The sequence below is a fragment of the Hakea prostrata genome, chromosome 2 (assembly GCF_041222555.1).
Source record: "Hakea prostrata isolate BN-2017 chromosome 2, UWA_Hpros_2, whole genome shotgun sequence".
In the NCBI taxonomy this organism is placed as follows: domain Eukaryota; kingdom Viridiplantae; phylum Streptophyta; class Magnoliopsida; order Proteales; family Proteaceae; genus Hakea; species Hakea prostrata.
In genome coordinates this window covers 57,748,514-57,767,554 of record NC_142601.1, presented here as the reverse complement: position 1 = coordinate 57,767,554, position 19,041 = coordinate 57,748,514, and the positions used below count along the sequence as shown (strand labels likewise).

The 19,041-nt window shown below is 36.6% G+C and overlaps 1 protein-coding gene and 1 pseudogene across 6 annotated transcripts; one reads left to right on the top strand and one right to left on the bottom strand.

Moving 5' to 3' along the window:
• Positions 1 to 477: 477 nt before the first annotated feature.
• On the bottom strand, positions 478 to 11,012 carry RUG2 (Regulator of chromosome condensation (RCC1) family protein). 6 transcript variants are annotated; one of them, XM_089145405.1, is made up of 7 exons: positions 9,810 to 9,941; positions 8,420 to 8,526; positions 3,870 to 3,953; positions 2,794 to 3,100; positions 2,284 to 2,500; positions 1,579 to 1,885; positions 478 to 1,467 (listed from the first exon to the last, which is right to left on the bottom strand). In XM_089145405.1, the coding sequence occupies exons 3-7, from the start codon at positions 3,874 to 3,876 to the stop codon at positions 980 to 982; spliced, it is 1,326 nt and encodes a 441-aa protein (XP_089001531.1). In that variant the 5' UTR covers positions 3,877 to 3,953; positions 8,420 to 8,526; positions 9,810 to 9,941; the 3' UTR covers positions 478 to 979. The 6 variants fall into 6 exon arrangements, with proteins under 6 accessions (XP_089001531.1, XP_089001533.1, XP_089001534.1 ...); XM_089145407.1 differs by lacking the exons at positions 8,420 to 8,526; positions 9,810 to 9,941 and adding an exon at positions 10,093 to 11,012; XM_089145408.1 differs by having other exon boundaries at positions 2,794 to 3,201; positions 8,420 to 9,941.
• A 4,610-nt stretch (positions 11,013 to 15,622) lies between these two features.
• On the top strand, positions 15,623 to 17,002 carry LOC149025180 (G-type lectin S-receptor-like serine/threonine-protein kinase SD2-5 pseudogene; annotated as a pseudogene).
• The last annotated feature ends 2,039 nt before the right edge of the window (positions 17,003 to 19,041 follow it).

Genomic DNA, 19,041 nt, shown 5'->3' with positions numbered 1-19,041 from the left:
ATCAACCTAAATTCATTTATACACAATTTCTAATTCCTCTACTTTCATAAGAAAATGATGGGTCCTCAAGCATTCTCAGCCCAAATTTCACAAAATGGTCAAAATTATGCTTTGATCAAAACGCTAGAAGACAATTCTCGAAAATAACGTTTTTCTTAGAAAAGACCGTTACCAAACGACATAGTAAGAGCATGTTTAATACATTTTCACCATACCAAGGGTCTGTTTAATAAATTGAGTAATTCAAAAAATTGTATTAATATTAAGAAGTAATTAAGGAAGTGACCTAAAAAATTTCCTTCTTTTCCCTTTCCTTTTTCAAATGTGGATAGACAATCAATTTAGGCCCGGTTCGGGGGACTCAGTGGTGTAGAATTTAGTTACAAAACTAAAGTTGACAACAAGCATGGCTTTTGGCATTTATTAACATCTTATATTGAGGAAATCATTAGTTTGACTCTCATTAATGGTATATGTAACATATTGCCCACCTCCTAAAATAAGTCACTAGTGTTCCCACAAAAAAAAAACCATACCCTTTTAACTAGGTTAATTAAATCATAAATGGAGCTCAGATTTTTCTTTTCTTTTCTTTTCCTGGGATAAGGTATGCATCACATTTTTTTTTTTTGGGTTCACATTGTTCCAATCATTAGAAAACTACGTAAGTCGAGTATAAAGTTTAATAGTAAAAAAAATAAAACACTCCTTATAATTGCATGTTGCTGGTTCATGTTGTTTCACTGTATCTTGCCTAAGAACGAAGGTGATGTCTTGGTGGATGTCTCGTATGCTAAATCAATAAAAAAAGCTCCTTTTAATGGAACATCAATTAAACTCTGTAGACTAGAAAGAATATGAAACTCTTGAAAAAATGGATGAAGAGCTGCTAAGCCTTGAGAAATGGATGGAGATCAAACAGTTTGAGCAATTTCTTCTTCTGCTCAACACTAGTGTAGTAACAATGACTAAGGTTACCTCATTCTGCCACAAGGACTAGATTATGATCAAAACCTGATACAGCTTGTAGAACCTCAAAACCTTCTAAGCTCTCAACAAGAGTTGGCTCAATTTCATCTATGGAGCTCCCTAACCCAAGCCTTCCATTTTTGCCACATCCCCATGCCCAAATCTCTCCCTTTGAAGTGAGTGTAATTGAATGCACACGCCCTCCAGACACTGAAACAGGGGTTTCAGTTGAGAGGCCTTCAACCACACCAGGGATGGTCTCTTTTCCGGTTCTTCCAAGCTGAGAACTACCGTTCCATCCCCATGAAACAATGCCCACGGCCTCTCCGAAGACCCCAGATGATGGAAGTTTACACAGCGCTAAAGAATGCCCTAGGCCAGATGACATGGACAGAGGCTCAAAACAGTTCATGTCCACCGATGCCAATCCTGAAGTTTCTGGTACTCTTCCCAACTGACCATATGTACTGTCTCCACCACTCAACAGAGTATGATCACCTGAAATGGACGGCTGAAGTTGCTCTCTCAGTTGCTCAAATAAAAGCAAAGGTATTGCAGCCATACCACAAGCCAAAATCACACACATTTGCATAGTCATGAACTACTTACTGCAGAGAATTAGAGAGTGGTCAAGCCCACAAGCCACATCTGAGATCTTGACACCATTCAGTTCTGGCAGAAGACAAGGCTCCCAGATGATGGGCATGTTTTTCTCCTTCTCAATACTATCCAAGACTAGTTGTTCAGCAACTTCCAGGGGTGAATTCAGGAGGTGTCTGTTTGTTGGAGACAAGCCCTCTGCTTTCATCTCCACAGCATCCCCCATCTGGCCTAACCTGCCATCTGCAGCATAACCCCAGCCAAACAATTTTCCGTCCTTGGTCAGTGCTAGAACATGGCCCCATCCAAGAGAAACCTGCCCCAAAGAAGATGAAAATTTTACAATTTGGCATTTCTATGACACAGAAATAGATCAAGACCTCTTCTTTTTTTTTCTTTTTTCTTTTTTCTTTTTTCCTAAGAGTGAAGGGGGGTTGGGGGTGGGGGTATTGAAAATCACATATTAGTTGACGATTGTACCACAGATAATCCCAGAAAATAAAAGGGAGGAAAGCCCAAAAAAGAAACAGAGGAGAAGACAACAGCCTATTTGGCAGGAACATGAACAACAATATCTCAAGCAATTTGGTTGAAGCACTCATGTATGTCTAATGAATTATATCAGAAACATATAGAGATGGACCATTGGAGGGGGGGGGGGGAAAGACTGGCGAGGTAAGGACCTAGGACCAGGAGACCAGGACAACGGACAACCTTAACAATCTCCTCCCTTGCAAGCACTTCTACCCTGGAAGGTAGGACAGACTCAATTATTCCTTTGCCAAGACCGAGCTGTCCGCGCTTGGATCTTCCCCACACCCACAATGAACCATCATCGCCAATGGCTGCAGAAATAACACCAGATGCAAATGCAGCCCTGACCCTTACTCTGTCCAGGCCCTGCACCAGCCTTGGTTCATTCCATGATTCCCTGATATCCACAACCAAGGGTCACATAAAGGAAATATGAGAGACAACCCTGATTTGCTAGAAATAGTAAGATAACATGTGCCAATGAAAAGGACTTGCTTCTTCAAATTTAACCCAAAAATAAAAAGCTCATGACAAAATTGGAAACATTTCACTGTTATGAGGGCTAATTATGATGCTATCAAACTGAAAAAATAAAAAGCTCATGACAATATTGGAAAAAATTTCACCGTTACAAGGGCTAATTATGATGCTATCAAACTGAAAAATGAAAATGACATCAGAGTGAATTACCTGGGAACAGAAAGACCACAACCGAGCTGACCTTCAAGGTTTCTACCCCAGGCCCAGACCTCTCCTTGGGCAGTAACTGCAAGTGAGTGGTAGTGGCCCACACCAATACTCGATACATCAGAAGGCAGCCCATGAACTGGAGTAGGCTCATAGGCATCACTGCTTAGTGGGGAACCAGGCAGACCTAAAGCACCATGGCTACCATCTCCCCAGCTCATCACTGCTCTTCTGTTGCAGGTGCTGCTGAACCATCTTGATATGCCCCTCGGAAGAGAGAATCTTCTTCCCTTCAATAACAACTGCTGCACTGGCAGATTAGTGGGTATGTTATTTTCTCCAATTTTAGATTCTGTTCACTACTACTCTCCACCTCAATTAGCCATTAAAAACTGCTGAGTGCCAATAAACCTACACAACTTGTTAAAAGTGGATAAAAATAACACAATAGCAATTCTAAGCTGTAAATTATTTAACTTTAACATGCCAAAATTCAAGGCATTGATCACAAAATCAGGTATTTGGTAGCAATCATGAGACCTGGGCCTAACTCAACTGAATACTACCTGCTGCCACTGATCATTACCTAATTGAAAACTAAGCTGAATTACTGATACCAATCCTAACTGAATTTGGAAATCTCAAACAATAAATTCTGCTATATGTTCTAAACTACGCAGATTATTTACAAAGATATAGTAAAAACTCAGCTAGACAAATGGCTTAAGCCTTGCTTGTACAGTGGTCTCATCAGGGATCTATGCAATCGAGTGATCGACCCCATAGAGTTGATGAACGATGCTGCATCGCTTCTCGCAGTCTTTTACTCCATTTCAAGGTCCAGTGTATAATATTGGGATGTCAAAAAGCAGTTCATAGCCATGGTCAATGATGCCCTAGAATTTGTGGTGTTGTTGTTTGCCCCACTCAATATAGTTCTCTATTCCTCAGCTAGTGTCTCTTCTAGAATATATGCAGCCGAGCTGATTAAGTTGAGATAAGGTTATCATTGTTGGTGTTGTTGTTGTAGTAGAAGTTCATTCTTGTAAAATAGGCATGAGATTGAATTATAGACTTACTTGGCATTGGATCTCTCCAACTCAATCTCTAAGAAAATATCGATTTGCTTGAGTGATCTTGACCATACTGGAATTCTATTGATTCTGCAGCCATGAGTAGATGATATCAGGAATATAGCTCTGTGCTTTACCATGCTCATGTAATATATTGAAATTCCTCCCCATAAATCACAATAGAAAGCTAGCAAATGTACCATTCTTTCAAAACTGAAGATGTTTTCCAGACAGAAAATATATGTACGGATAGGGGTCCAGAGGGCCAGGCGGCCTCTCACAACTCCTTTGTATGTTCCCCCCCCCCCCCCCCCAAAAAAAAAAAACCACCAAAGAGAAAAGAAAAATAAAAAAAGAATAACACAAAGAGGTATTCTGTGTCCACCAATGAAAACAGGATAAACCTCTAGAATGTTATGAAGAGTTTAGAGCATCCAGAAATGTTAATCTAACAAGAGTCCTCAACAGCTCTACTCGAATGTTGTAAGCTAAAGTTCAAATCATTTAATTAAACAGATTAAAGATTGATGTTTTGATTATTTCAGCCTCACAAACAGAAGAGATCAGTCTAATATATGCAAACTCTTTCTTTTTTCTAAAAAGCAACCATATGAAAGTATAAACTCCACAAAGAAATCGAGTAATAGACCAAATGTAATGGAATTGCTTAAAAATCATGAGTGATTCTAGCACTAAATTTTCTTTTGTGCACGAGAAGAAGCACCATGGTCGAAAAGAACAGCCTCTTGCATCTTTCGTTTATCTAGCAGACACAAATTAATGTTTTGAAGAGTAGCACTTAATACAAAATATGGTTGTTGCAGCAGTCATTCATAAACCAAAGGAATTTGCCTTGCTGAATTGAAAAGCAGCAGAGAAAGTCAGGAAGGAAGTTGGAGTTCGACTTTGACTCAGTATTGAAAGGTACTTTGTTAGGCATTTGGACAATACGGTTTTGCTCTTACAGTTTTTTATTTTATTTTTAGTTTTAGTTTTTCTTTTATTTATTTATTTATTAATGTTAATCACTGGCTACTAATAGTGAAGGTTCTAGGTAAGCAATGACAGTTAGAAAGCCATATGATACAACTTTCAATTTTGACTGGAAATGAGAAAACAATGAGCGTAAACTAATAGTTCAGAATATATCATTCCCTAGAAATAGGATGTAAAAAAAGCACTTGCCACACATTTTCCCATGCTAGATTATATTAATCTTTTGCTGAAGAAAATACCAGAAACTACAGCCTCAGCAGTCCAACTACAACTTCTTGCGTGATCGTTTCCCCATAAGGAAAACAAGGTATACTTTCACTTCTTAATGCTACTTAGTGGCAGCTAATTCCTGGCCACAATCATCTACTCTTTTTGTCATCCTAAGTGCAAAGGACTCAGAAACAAAGATATTTTACACTAAAGGAGAAAAACCAAATCAACATGTAATAAAGAGAATTCTTAAAGACCCTGACACAAAAATGCTTTGGTTTACAATATGGAAGACCCACTGTCTGGCAACAAAAAATGGACAACTCATCACAAGTATGGGTCACTGCTACCGAATAATGAAGGAGCTACAATTTATCTGTCGAAGTCTATCTCCTTGTGACTTATTATATATATTATTAACAACAGTACCGTACGCAGTTGCCTCAGAAGAAGGCAACGATATCTAGGCAGCAGGCACCAAGATAATTGATTCTTAACATGCCTTAATCTTGAAAGATATGTCACACTCTCCTTCAACCTACTCCCTGTTTCATAGTTACCCATGGTAATGCGAACAGGATACCCAAATGATGCAGCCCAAACATTACATAACTGAGGAAAAAAAGCAAGTTGCAGTTTATCAAAACAATTTTCAGGGAACATTGAAAACCATGAAAATTAGTAGCACTAAGAGGTATAAAGCTCAATTTCTTTTTCTGGATATGTGTAAAAAATAAGAAGGGATGACAGATCAGAACGAGCATATGCTACCATGTCTCGAAGTAATAGGACATAGGATGATGAATTATCAAAAAAGGGTCCTGCAAGACTAAAACTGTAAATCAAGCTTAAAACTATAATCAACATCCAACTGCCTCTATTAATTCATAAAAAATATGCAAGACTAATCAAAGGAGTGATTAAATCCAGATACCGAAAACAGAAGGTTTGCTATGCCAAGAGGGAACACTGCTCAATGACCAATGCACTAATTTCCATTTCTTCAACTGATTCTTCTAACTTTCTATCTTTAACCCACAGATTTATTTGCCAAGATAGTCTCTGATGCACGTAGTTTTTGAATTCCACATGCTGTTAAATTTTCACAGGTGAAACAACCACTTTCTTGGCAATAATGACATCAATTTTCCTTTTCTCTTTTTCTTTTTGGGGGGTGTTGGTGAAGTTTTCAGTGCCACTCCCTGAGGTACCCCTGATGGTAGAGAGAAAAAGAGTATGTTCTGTTGGAATATGCTCTTTGAGCATAAGTGAATGAAAATCATTCATTAAGAGAATATGCTCTTTGAGCATGAGTGAATGAAAATCATTCATTAAGGAATTTATGAAAATAAGTGAATGAAATAATTATGGACAATTGGGTGTTTCAAATCCTAATGATAGTTCATGCATAAACTTTTGATTTCCCAAGCATTGTTCATGAATGGAGGGTTATGGGACTTTTATTTCCCAAAGAACTTCCCATTTCCCTAACTTGATTTTAAATGACCAAAGTTCTTCATTTCCAAATTTGGCTGTAAATAACAATGACTTTTCATTTTTCCAAGCTTGGTAATGAGACATTGATGGTAATATGGTATGTTCATTATACCAACCAAAGACCTCTACCATAAATTGAGATCCCCCCTTGACGAAGATAAGTCTTTTTTGGGTTTTTCTCTTTATTTATTTAAGAATTGTGCTAAGAGTGCTTTGAGAGTCTTTTTTAATATTTTGTGAGTCTTGTCAAGTTGTCAATGTTTTAAGAAGTTTGTCGATTTGAATTGTTAACGGTGATAGAAGGAAGGCACATATCAAGTTCACCGTAGCGGTCTACTTTGTGCTGAGTATACCATTGTTCGTCGTTGTGCCTGGGAGACAAATGTCCGTTGAATCCTCAAGCACACTTCGGAGGGGACGAATCTGTTTTAAGGAAAGCGTCTGATGCACCTCAACGGTTTTCCTTTATTTTCTCCTTTTGGTTTAGGTTTTGTTTACATGCCTTTCCAATTCTTCTCTTAATTCTTTATTCCCCTGATTATATCTGCAATATGGGTAACAATCTTAAACTCCCTCCAAAGTGTGCTTGAGGATTCAACAGACGTCCGTCTCCCAAGATACAACGATGAACAACGGTATACTTAGCACAAAGTAGACCGCTACGACGAACTTGATATGTGTTTTCCTTCTATCATTGTAAAAATCCAAATCGACAAACTTCTCAAAACATTGACAAGACTCACAAAATATTAAAGAAAACTCTCAAAGCACTCTTAGCAAAATCCTTAAATAAATAAAGAGAAAAACCCAAAAAAGACTTATCTTTGTCAAGGGGGGATCTCAATTTATAGTAGAGGTCTTTGGTTGGTATAATGAACATACCATATTACCATCAATGTCCCATTAACAAGCTTGGAAAAATGAAAAGTCCTTGTCATTTACAGCCAAACTTGGAAATGAAGAACTTTGGTCATTTAAAATCAAGTTAGGGAAATGGGAAGTTCTTTGGGAAATAAAAGTCCCATAACCCTCCATTCATGAATAATGCTTGGAAAATCAAAAGGCCAAATGTTAATGTCCCATAACCCTCCATTCATGAACAATGCTTAGGAAATCAAAAGTTTATGCATGAACTATCATTGGGATTTGAAACACCTAATTGTCCATAATTATTTCATGCACTTATTTCCACAAACTCCTTAATGAATGATTTTCATTCATTCATGCTCAAAAAACATATTCCCTTAATAAATGATTTTCATTCACTCATGCTCAAAGAGCATCTTCCAACATGTCCATATATCTTTAATTTTGGGCATGGACACTTGAAAATGGCCAACATATGTAGACCACAAATCAAACCTCAACCATATACCCAACCAGAATACCACATATTCTATGTAGCTTTCTTAGAAGAAAGACCTTTTCCAAGTCAGACATGAATGTTTTGAAGAATTGCCCAAATAGAGAACTATCCAGTTTATTTCACTTTTTATTAACTAATTAATTTTAATCAAGTCATTATTTGAGTTACCTCTGTAGAAAGTAAAATATCCTATGCTTCTTATTTCCAAAAGCGAGAGCTGCAATAGCAAACCTGATATACAGGAATCACTTGGAAATATGAATTGATGCTGCCCAGTCTTTGTGGTTAAAAGGGACTGAAAACTAATAGAGATATTAATATTCCTACTTATAGAATTGATACTACCAAGTCTTTTAAGCTGTCAGTCAGTCTTATGCAATCTCAACACACACAAATAGTCTTACAGAAAATTGTTAGCCAAAATTGATAATATAATCAGGGAAATAAAGAATTATGAGAATAATTTGGAAAGACATGTAAACAGAACCTGAACCGATAAGGAGAGGAATAAAGGAAAAACGTAGAGGCGTGTCAGACGCTTTCCTTAAAACAGATTCGTCCCCTCCACAGTGTGCTTGAAGATTCAACGAACGTCTGTCTCCCAGGATACAACGACGAACAACAGAATACTTAGCACAAAGTAGACCGCTACGATGAACTTGTTAAGTGCCTTCTTTCTATCACCGTAATACCACAATATAACAAGACTTCTCAAAAGAACTTTATCAAGACTCTAAAACTGAAAGAAGGAATAAACCCAAAAACTTTTTACTTGTCAAAGGAAGAGCTTCAATCAACCATTAACAAGAACCACACAACACTATGAATATTCTCAAAATAATATTAGCAAAAGACCTTGAAACACAAGAAAGAAGAATCCACAAAACTTGTCTTCATCAGGGAGGGTCCCCATTTATAGTGGAAGCCTTTGTCACTTGACAAAAGGAAGAGTCATCGTCAATTACTACCAAACTTAATGAATTAAGTTTAGGGAAATGAAGAGCTTTCTTGAGAAATAAAAAGTCCCATTATGACTTCACTTATGAACTATGTTAGGGAAATGAGAAACCCTTTAATCATAACCTTCCATTCATTATCTCTCCTTGAGAAATGAACCACCAAATAGTCCATGCACTTAACTCTCCTTATGCAATGAACCACCAAATAGTCCATAGGAATTCCCAAACATCTATTTCCACAAACTCTCCATATTGAATGATTTTCATTCACATTCATCCATGCTCAAAGAGCATATTCCAACAAAAAAATTGTACAATAATTTGATGTTCAAAGACTGATCTATTGAAATGAAACAATAAACACGCAAAAATCAGAACACCACGGCAAAGTGAACATAATCTCCTCTTGAGGAAAAATTGTAGTGATTCTATTCCTGTAAAAATGAAACTACTGAACATCAACGTGCATGGTCCAAACCAAAATATAAATCATGAAGATTGTTTGTTACCAAACACCAAAATGTCAGATAACTGTGGGGAATCAAGATGTGAATTTCTCTGTTTCATGTTTAATTTGACAAGATTGTTGAATATCTTCCCGGCATTGGGAAATTGTGATCAATCTAATCCTTATGAACTAAAACATGAACCCTCAAGCCGAAGGCAGCCAGGAAATGCCACGGATTGGTAGAAGAAAGAAGCCAGTGAGGACTTATAGCAAGCATCTCACGGACAAAAAATTTGTTTCGTTACAACAGACTACAAAATGAAGTGTAGTCGGTTCTTCAACTATTGTACAAAAGGAAGAAATAGAAGAACCAGGAAAATAGAGATAAAAAGGTTAGGATTGAATGAGAATAATCACAGCGCGTCTCCTAAAGAAGAGAAGGAACAATTACAATCAGACGAGACTTGTACCTGCAATAAGAGAAGGGTAAAGGAAAGCTCCTGAAATCGTTTCGAAATAAGAGAAATTTTAAGTCGTGGATCTTTCTGTCTTTAGTAATTTTCTTTAAGGGTAATTTTCATCTGGACCCCTGAGGTATGTTCCATGTCATTTTTAGTCCAAAAAAATAAACACTTTGCATCTGCCTCCCCGAGGTATTCAATAAGATCAATTAAGGACAATTTATTATTTTTATGACCAAAAGACCCTCTCATATGTATTCTGTTGAATCGAAATAGAAGTGAATATGTGAACCTGAATTTGAGTTGGAATCACGAGAAGTACAGCGGCGGAAGGTTGCGCTGCAACGGCAGCGACAAGATCTTCGTTCCTTCGAGTGGGAAGAGGAAGCACAGGGGAAGGCGGAGGAAAAGTAGAATTGTCGAGATCTTTGTCGAAGACGCGATGCAATGAAGCTCCAATCCCTTTCAGAGAATGAATGTAAGCAACATGAGCATCAACCAAAGCGAAACGTAGCCGGATTGCCTCTTCAAGGAACTGGCACCGTTCGCAGCAAAGAGCAACGGCCGGGAGGTCGTCCACCTTTGATGCAGCCCATTTTCCGGCCAGGGAAGTAACAGAGATATTAAAATCAACAAACCAATCAGAATTTAAAAAAGGTGGGTTACGAAGAGAGATAAGATGAATCTGTAATCACACTCCTCTCTCACTCTCTTCTTTCTCTAAATTGGCCATTCGAAAGAAGAAGAAAAAAATCTGCAACATTAAAGAGGGGGTAGACAGGAAGCATGGAGAAGCAAGTTGAAATGCGGAAGTGATTTGAGTGAGAAGATAAACTCTAAAAGTTAGGGTTTTTAGAGAAGAAACAGAGAGGGAGACCAGGAAGACACAGAAGATGGGGAAGGATAGAGAGAGGAATCTTGCTAGCATGGATTTTGTTGTCGGTTTGTAGAGTTGTAGCAGAGAGAAGGTCACCGAGCACCATCGTTTTAACATTTCTTCTGTTCCAGAGGAATAGTTAGATGGATAGCTTTTTTTAGCAAATTTGCCATTACTGTTGCCATTGCATTTGCCACTGCCCACAGAGAGAGAGAGAGAGAGACGTTCAAACGGAAGCCATTGAGAACACTAACATAGCATCTTATGGGGCGCTGCAAAGCGTTCGTTACGGCAGCTAAGAACAGAGGTTGTCACCGGAGTTGAAGAGGAAAAACACACTTTTGATTTTCACCGTTAGATTTAATTGTTAAGAAAATATACAAATCTTACGGTAGATAGATGTGAGGGTATTTTGGTCATAAAAATAACAAATTGTCCTTAATTGATTTTATTAAATACTTCAGGGGAGGCAGATGCAAAGTGTTCATTCTTTTGGACTAAAAATGACATGGACCAAACCTTAGGGGGTCCAGATGAAAATTACCCTTTCTTTAAAGAATAAATATCCGTCATATAAGAAATCCTATTGTAAAATTTCTAGATTTACATATACTTTTTCAAAGTAAATTTTAGGGTAATTTTCATCTGTACCCCTGAGGTTTGGTCCATGTCATTTTTAATCCCAAAAAATAGACTCTTTGCATCTGCCTCCCTTGAGCTTTTCAATAAGATCAATTGATGACAATTTGTGATTTTTATGACCAAAATACCCTCACATCTATTCTACCGTAAGATTTGCATATTTTCTTCACAATTAAATCTAACGGTAAAAATCAAAAACTGGGCCGTTAGATAATAGACATGTGGATCATTCCAATCGAATGAACATACATCTATGTGGAAAAAAAATACACATTTCTAAGTCCCCAATTCTCTCTCATCTCCTTCATCATCCCCATCTTCGGTCTGGCGTTGCCCATCTCTACCTTTTTTTTCTTCCTCCGGCGACAGTTCTTAAATATTTATTATCTCTACCGATGGGAACCCTTTGCAACAAAAATGCTTGCTTCACTTCTACTATTGGCGAAAGATAAAACACAACACCAGAATCAGAAACTCTTTCAATATTCTCACCGGAAACCATGGCGGCTCTGCAAAATCTGCAATTGCATTTCAATCCAAGTCACCACCTGCAACGCGAGTCTCAGGTAAGGTCGTAGCTCCCAAGACTATCCGATTATCATTTGCAGGCAGCATCTCATCCTTTAGGGTTCCAAACTTGCGACGAAGTTAATAAATTATAAAGACTATCCCAGTAAAAATCAAATTTACAATAAACCCAAAAACCTAATCGAAACGATTCATGAATCTTAAAACCCTAGCCTTTTGCCCTCTTGATAACAATGGATAAAGTACTTCTGCTCAAATGCTTGATCTGGATTTGCTTCTGCACCTGTCAAAGCCAAGGGTCGACAAGACTAGACTGAGAAAGAAAATCGATTCAACGAAAAGAAAAATTCTAATTATCAGACATTCAATTGAGTACCAGTTGTCAAAAACAACAGACCTTAAATAAGAATACTTCATCGAAAGTTATCAGCAAACCATAGCTGAATAAGAAATGGGTGAGGCGCTGAAGTAAGAAGAAACTATAAAAGAAAATCAATTGGGAATAACAAGGGAGGGAAAGTGAAGGTAAACGCTGTTGTGTCATTCGGCACTTCGTCTTCTTCTTAAAAAAAAATAGTCTCAGAAAGTGATTGTATTATTCAGCATTCCTCCTCCTTCGATTGTTCCATCCCACTGGTAGGTGAAGAACAATGGAGGGAAAGTGAAGGTAAACGCTGTTGTGTCATTCGGCACTTCGTCTTCTTCTAAAAAAAAAACAGTCTAAGAAAGTGATTGTATTATTCAGCATTCCTCCTCCTTCTTCGGTTGTTCCATCCCACAAGTAGGTGAAGAACAGTGGAGGGAAAGTGAAGGTAAATGCTGTTGTGTCATTCGGCACTTCGTCTTCTTCTAAAAAAAAACAGTCTAAGAAAGTGATTGTATTATTCAGCATTCCTCCTCCTTCGGTTGTTCCATCCCACAGGTAGGTGAAGAGTAAAGAAAATGCAGAAATGGCACCGAAGATGGAGATGATGAAGGAGATGAGAGAGAATTAGGGATTTATAAATGTATATTTTTCCAGATAGATTTATGTTCATCCGATTGGAATGATCCACATGTTTAAAATCTAACGGCCCACTCTTTTGATTTTTACCGTTAGATTTAATTGTGAATAAAATATGCAAAGCTTACGGTAGAATAGATGTGAGGGTATTTTGGTCATAAAAATCACAAATTGTCCTTAATTGATCTTATTGAATACCTCAGGGGAGGCAGATGCAAAGTGTCTATTTTTTGGACTAAAAATGACATGGACCAAACCTCAGGGGTCCAGATGAAAATTACCCTAAATTTTATTATATTTTATCTTTTTTCAATCTAAGAATTTGTCCCAAACCAGGTCCTTGTTTATTGAAAAAAATATGTAAGTTTATCTTAGAATTAAAGATAGGGAAGGGGGAGCTGAAGTCACATGTGAATATGTTAACTGAACCATGGAACATTAAATCTCCGAAATTCGGTGAAATATCGCTGAATTTCGGTGATTTCGGTCCTTACCGAGTCGAAACACATGACCGAAACGAGATTGGCAGGATATGGCCGATTTTCGAAGATATCTCGCCATTTCTAGCGATATATTGGAAAATATCAAAATTTTCATTTTTTGTTTTGCGGTTTTTAGGCGATTTCTCTCGCGATTCTATCTCAATCTTACCAATTCTATCCCAATGATTCAATACTCAAAATTTAATATACTAAATGTAATTAGGATGATAATCTACATAGAATAATTTATAGATAGCAAGACATTTTATAGCAAAATCTTCAAAATTAATGAGCAATCTTACCAACTATATTCTAGTGATTTAGTCATCAAAAGTTCAACATGCTAAATGTGGTTAGGGAAGAATATATACATGAAATAATTTTTTAAATTATGAGTGAATTTTGTAATAGAATTGTCGGTTAATCATTCAAATTATGTCCAATTTATAGGAAATAATTTAAATTTACCACATATTTGCATCAAATTTACCAAAGTCATTGACTAAAACACCCCCGAAACAGTGGGCGAAAATTTTCAATTGGGGGGGCGAAATATCGCCGAATTTCGGCGATATTTTGCTAGTTCGCCAGTGGCGAACTGAACTACTCTAAATTTTTACCATCAGATAAAATTTTATTTTTTCTCTTATTATTTATGGATTAATTAATATAACCTTCTATCACCGGTTATATTAAAAATATATTAAAAAAAAAAAAAAAACCGCTAGATTCTCGCTGGTGGTTAGAATAAACGGTTAAATTTCTTCTTCCTCTGTTCCCTCTCTATATATTCCCTCGCCATCTCCATCTGCTCTGAAAATTCTTTCATCGCGATCATCAAGTTTGGATCCTTTGATTGCAGTAATTCTTTTGCTATCGTCTTGAATAAGTGAAAAATAAATGTTCGTCTTCCTTGAGATCTCATGACTCTTTCATGTTTCTAATTCCATCTCGAAGGATACAAACTAGAAATTCTCACATATTTATGTTAAGTGAATCTCTCACAAAAACCAACATTTTTCCTTTAAGTCTTTTCAGAAAATCAATTGTGTTGAACTTATAGAATAACTATATTAGAGAAGAAACCATGGAAGAAGAAAGTATTGAACCTGTAGAATAACTATATTAGAGAAAAACATAAGAAGAAGAAAGAGATGAATAACTTATTCACCGTTTAGTTACACTTTAGCTAAATAGGGAATTAAAGTCCTATTATTATTATTATTATTATTATTATTATTATTATTTTAAAGTTGGACTCAAAGCGAGAGAGAGAGAAAAAGAGTTGAAGCCATGATCTCTTCTTGAAGTATAATTAAAAAAATTACATTATCTCACAATAGGATCCTGACTTTGAAGCTAAGCTTAAATTATGATTGGTGAACGAACATTTTTCCGCTACACACAACACTTAAAAAAGTCATATGGTCATATACATTCTATTAGCTTTAGTTGATTTTTTTTTTGGGGGGGGGGTTAAGATGATGATATTATTCCAAAAGCTCGGGGTGAATATCCTCGTCGACAAATATGAACTACTTAGAATGATATTTCAGTTACTTATTATAGGGTAGCACGACTGACTAGTATAATGGTTTTTGGTTACCAAAACAATATTCGTGACTTCAAAAGAATTTTTTTATTCATTTATTTTAAACACGGGAAAGTTAATAAAAGTTAAGTGGCTTTGTCAAGTCAAAATTTGGTTTTTCAACCACATGATCTGTTTGAAATCTCCATGCTTGACCTTTTTATAATGTTTCTCGAACCATATTAAATGATTTTGATTTAAGGTCTTTAGAATCAGAAGAAGAAAAAAAATCTCCAATAAATGTAGTCAAAGTTTAGACTTTTTCAATATCCATTTATATTCTTAATTTACTTTATTAGAATAAAACAATTCCAAAAACCCTTTTTATATGCGCGTTCTCTAGATTTGAAAATTATTAGGTCAAGAGCTTAAAAATAATAATAATGAATTGATACTGCCCAGTAAATGTCCGTAAATGTAGTTAAAGTTTAGGGTTTTTTCAATATCCATTTATATTCTCAAATTTTCTTTATTAAAATAAATCATTTCTAAAAGCCCTTTTTATATGCACGTCTTCTAGATTTGCAAATTATTTGGTCAACAGCTTTAAAATAAAAAGAAAGATTTGGTCTAGAGTCTAGACTAGTGCCCCCTTCCATTTATTTATTTTTTATTTTTTTAATTACAGACGTCTCCCCTGCTATTACAATGTTTTAAACGAAGTTAATCAGTTTCTTTCATTGTCAATCATATCCATTTTCGGGTGAAGTCTATCTGTTATGAGTTACCAAGATCTGTTTAAGGCTATGTCAGATCATTTCCCCATCTATGTGGTCATTTCTGCTCTGATAGTACTAATTTTTTGTGCTGCACTTTATTTGGTGTTTCAGTGCCAAAAGAGTAAGAAGAAAATCATACCAGAGGAATCATTAATTCGTAATGTTTCATCAGAAGAAGAGGGTATCAGCTTGAAAAGTATTCCTGGTGCACCCGTTCGATTCAGATTTGGGGATCTTCAGAATGCTACTGACAACTTTTCTGTGAAACTTGGTCGTGGTGGATTTGGCTCAGTGTACCTGGGGGTGCTTACTGATGGGACTCGAGTAGCTGTGAAGAAATTGGAAGGAATTGGTCAAGGAATGAAAGAATTCAAAGCTGAAGTTAGCAGCATTGGCTGCGCTCGCCATGTTCATTTGGTCAAGTTCAAAGGGTTTTGTGCTGAGGCAAATCATAGGCTTCTTGTTTATGAATACATGCCAAATGGGTCTCTCGACAAATGGATCTTCCAGAAGGCTGGAGAAGATAATTTGTTGGATTGGGGAACCAGGTTCAACATTGCGCTAGGCATGGCAAAAGGATTAGCTTATCTTCATAAAGAATGTGTGGTGAAGATTATCCACTGTGATATAAAGCCTGAAAATGTGCTTCTTGATTCTAATTTTTCAGCAAAGGTCTCAGATTTTGGTTTGGCTAAGCTGATGACTAGGGCACAGAGCAAGACATTCACCACATTAAGGGGTACAAGGGGGTATATAGCGCCTGAGTGGATTGTAAACAATGCTATATCACAGAAGAGTGATGTGTTCAGCTTTGGCATGGTCTTGCTCGAGATAATTGCTGGAAGGAAACTTTTTGATTTAGCAGAGACTTCGGAGAAAGCTTATCTTCCCTCTTATGCCTTTAAGATGATGCAAGAAGGGACAATAAAAGAAATCCTCGACATGAAGCTGAGGACTCAAGCAGATGATGAGAGGGTGATCACAACAATTAAGGTTGCTTTGTGGTGTATACAGGGTGATGTGCACTTGCGACCATCCATGAGTAAAGTAATCTTAATGCTTGAAGGTCTAGCTCATGTTCCACAGCCCCCAACATGCCCTCGCCTTTACTTAAGCCCTTTTAAGTCAACAAGTGAAGAGGGTACTTCCCCAGAACCTGCAAATAACAATAGTAATGCATATTGCTCAGATGCATGCCTTTCAGGGCCAAGATAGCTCAAGTTGGTTTATATAAATGGATTTGCAGCCGTTAAAACTCAGATCCTCCAAATTGAATCTAAAACCTATAAAGGTTATATACTGTTGTATGTTCTATTACAAAATTGTCAACTTCATAGATTTTTTTTTTCAATGAGGAAAACAAATGTACTTCTTCATTCTCTTAAGTTTATTTGCTTTCTTGATTAATTCCGGTGTTTGTTTCACTCTTCAAGAATAGCTCTGTTCTCTTTAACCCACAAAAAAAAACAAGTTCTGTTCTCTTTGATGATAGTGTATAATTTGGGTAAAAAAAAAAAGAAGGATGATAGTGTATAACATTAGGTTTGAATCTGCATTGTCATTTTTTTTAAAGTTAAAATGTTATGTAATTGATTGCAAATCTAGGAGCTCCATATATAATTTGCCTATCTCTTAAATACAGATTATAGGGTAGAAAATAAACTTGTCTTTTTTTTTTTTTTTGTCAAGAACTAGAAAGCATTTTATGAACTTGTCTTTCAATAGATTATAGAATAATATATGTAATTGATTGCAAATCTAGGATGTTTATATATAATTTATCTATCTTTTAAATACGGACTGTAGGGTAGACCATGGAAGGCAATATCGCCGGATATTGCTACTGAGCGAACCAAAAAGTTGCCCTGAAATGAGATTTGCTTGATATCGCCAAGAAATCGGTGATATCTCGCCATTTTTTGCTATTTCTCTTTGTTTATCGCCAAAATCGGCAATAAACACTGAACTTCACTGCTACTAGGGCCGCAGCAATCTCCGACTATGCGTCACCATGTTCGCAGCAAGCGATCTGTGCATATTCCTAGAGAGAGAAAGAGAAAAAAGGAGAGAGAGAGAGAGAGAGAGAGAGAGAGAGAGAGAGAGAGCTTGTTGTTGAGAAGAAATACTTGCACAGAGAGAGAGAGTGGGACTCTAGGAGAGAGAGAGTTACAAAGACAGATTTTGGTTTGAATATTATTTTATTATTACCTTTATACTGATTGGTTGATGTTTTGTACTTTTGTAATAATATTTTATATTATTTTATTAACTTTTTAAGCTTTACATTTATGTTACATAGATATTCGCACCGAATTCATTGATGTTTGGGATAATTCTGGCTTTGATTTTATTACTAATAAAACCCTTACGATTCCTCCCTTATCGGTGGTCCGTGTTAATACATGCTCTTTGTCCTTCATTAAAATTAAGAAATCAAACATCTCCCCATTTATAAAACCAATTAAATTCATTTTCCCTACTTCTTTTTTTGATTAAAATGTTGGTTCCTTCACTAACTTATTTTTTTGTTCAATTCAAATTTTTGTTTCCCACCTTCCTCGGTGTTCGCGTTATCAATTTTCACTTCCTCCTTCGCTTCGTATCTGTTCCACGGGGTTTTCGTGGTACATTGAAGGAGTAAGACAGTATTTACCGGTCGTTGTGTTCTACCCACTCGGGTGTTTTTCGGACTTTGTTTCTGGTGGCGTTCCTTTTCGGCTTTTGCTTTCTTCAATAACTCCCTCTCCACCTTGTTGCGTTAACTGTTGTGGGGGGGGTTGGTTGCTTCGCATGTGGTTCTTTGGGTCGTTTCCAACACAATCCTTCCCAAACAGATTCTCCTTTGTTTTTTCTCCAAGTAATTTAGCTAAATGTTTTTTCATTTGCGAAATCTTGGCTTCACTAAACTTAGTCTCGTTTTTCCGTCTAATGTTGCTTGCTCCTCTTAGGTTGTGGTTGTTGCTCCGGTGGTTGCAGGGGTTCGTGGTGTTTTGTTTCCATTTGGTTGTTCTTCTTCCCCCTCTTCGGTTTCTATTTCAATTTTATTCAATCATTATTTCTTTATTTTGATGATTTTTTTAGAGTCTTATGTTATTTTTTTCTACATTTTGGGTCTTTGCAAGGGTTGTGGGTGGGTTTTGGTTTTTTATGGTGCCACATCATCTGACTCGGCTTCGGGGGGCTTGTTTGTGCAGTTAAGGTTGATTAGCAATTTTGAATCGGGGATACATTAGTAATATCAGTGGGCTAGTAATTATCCCTTGATGTTTTGTTTTTACGTAGAAGTGGAACTGCAGACCATTTAATGAATGTCTTTTCAAACTTTTAATATTTTATTTTGAACAAAACTTTTATATAAGGCAATGAAATCTCCCCGTCGGCGAGATTTCGCCATATTAC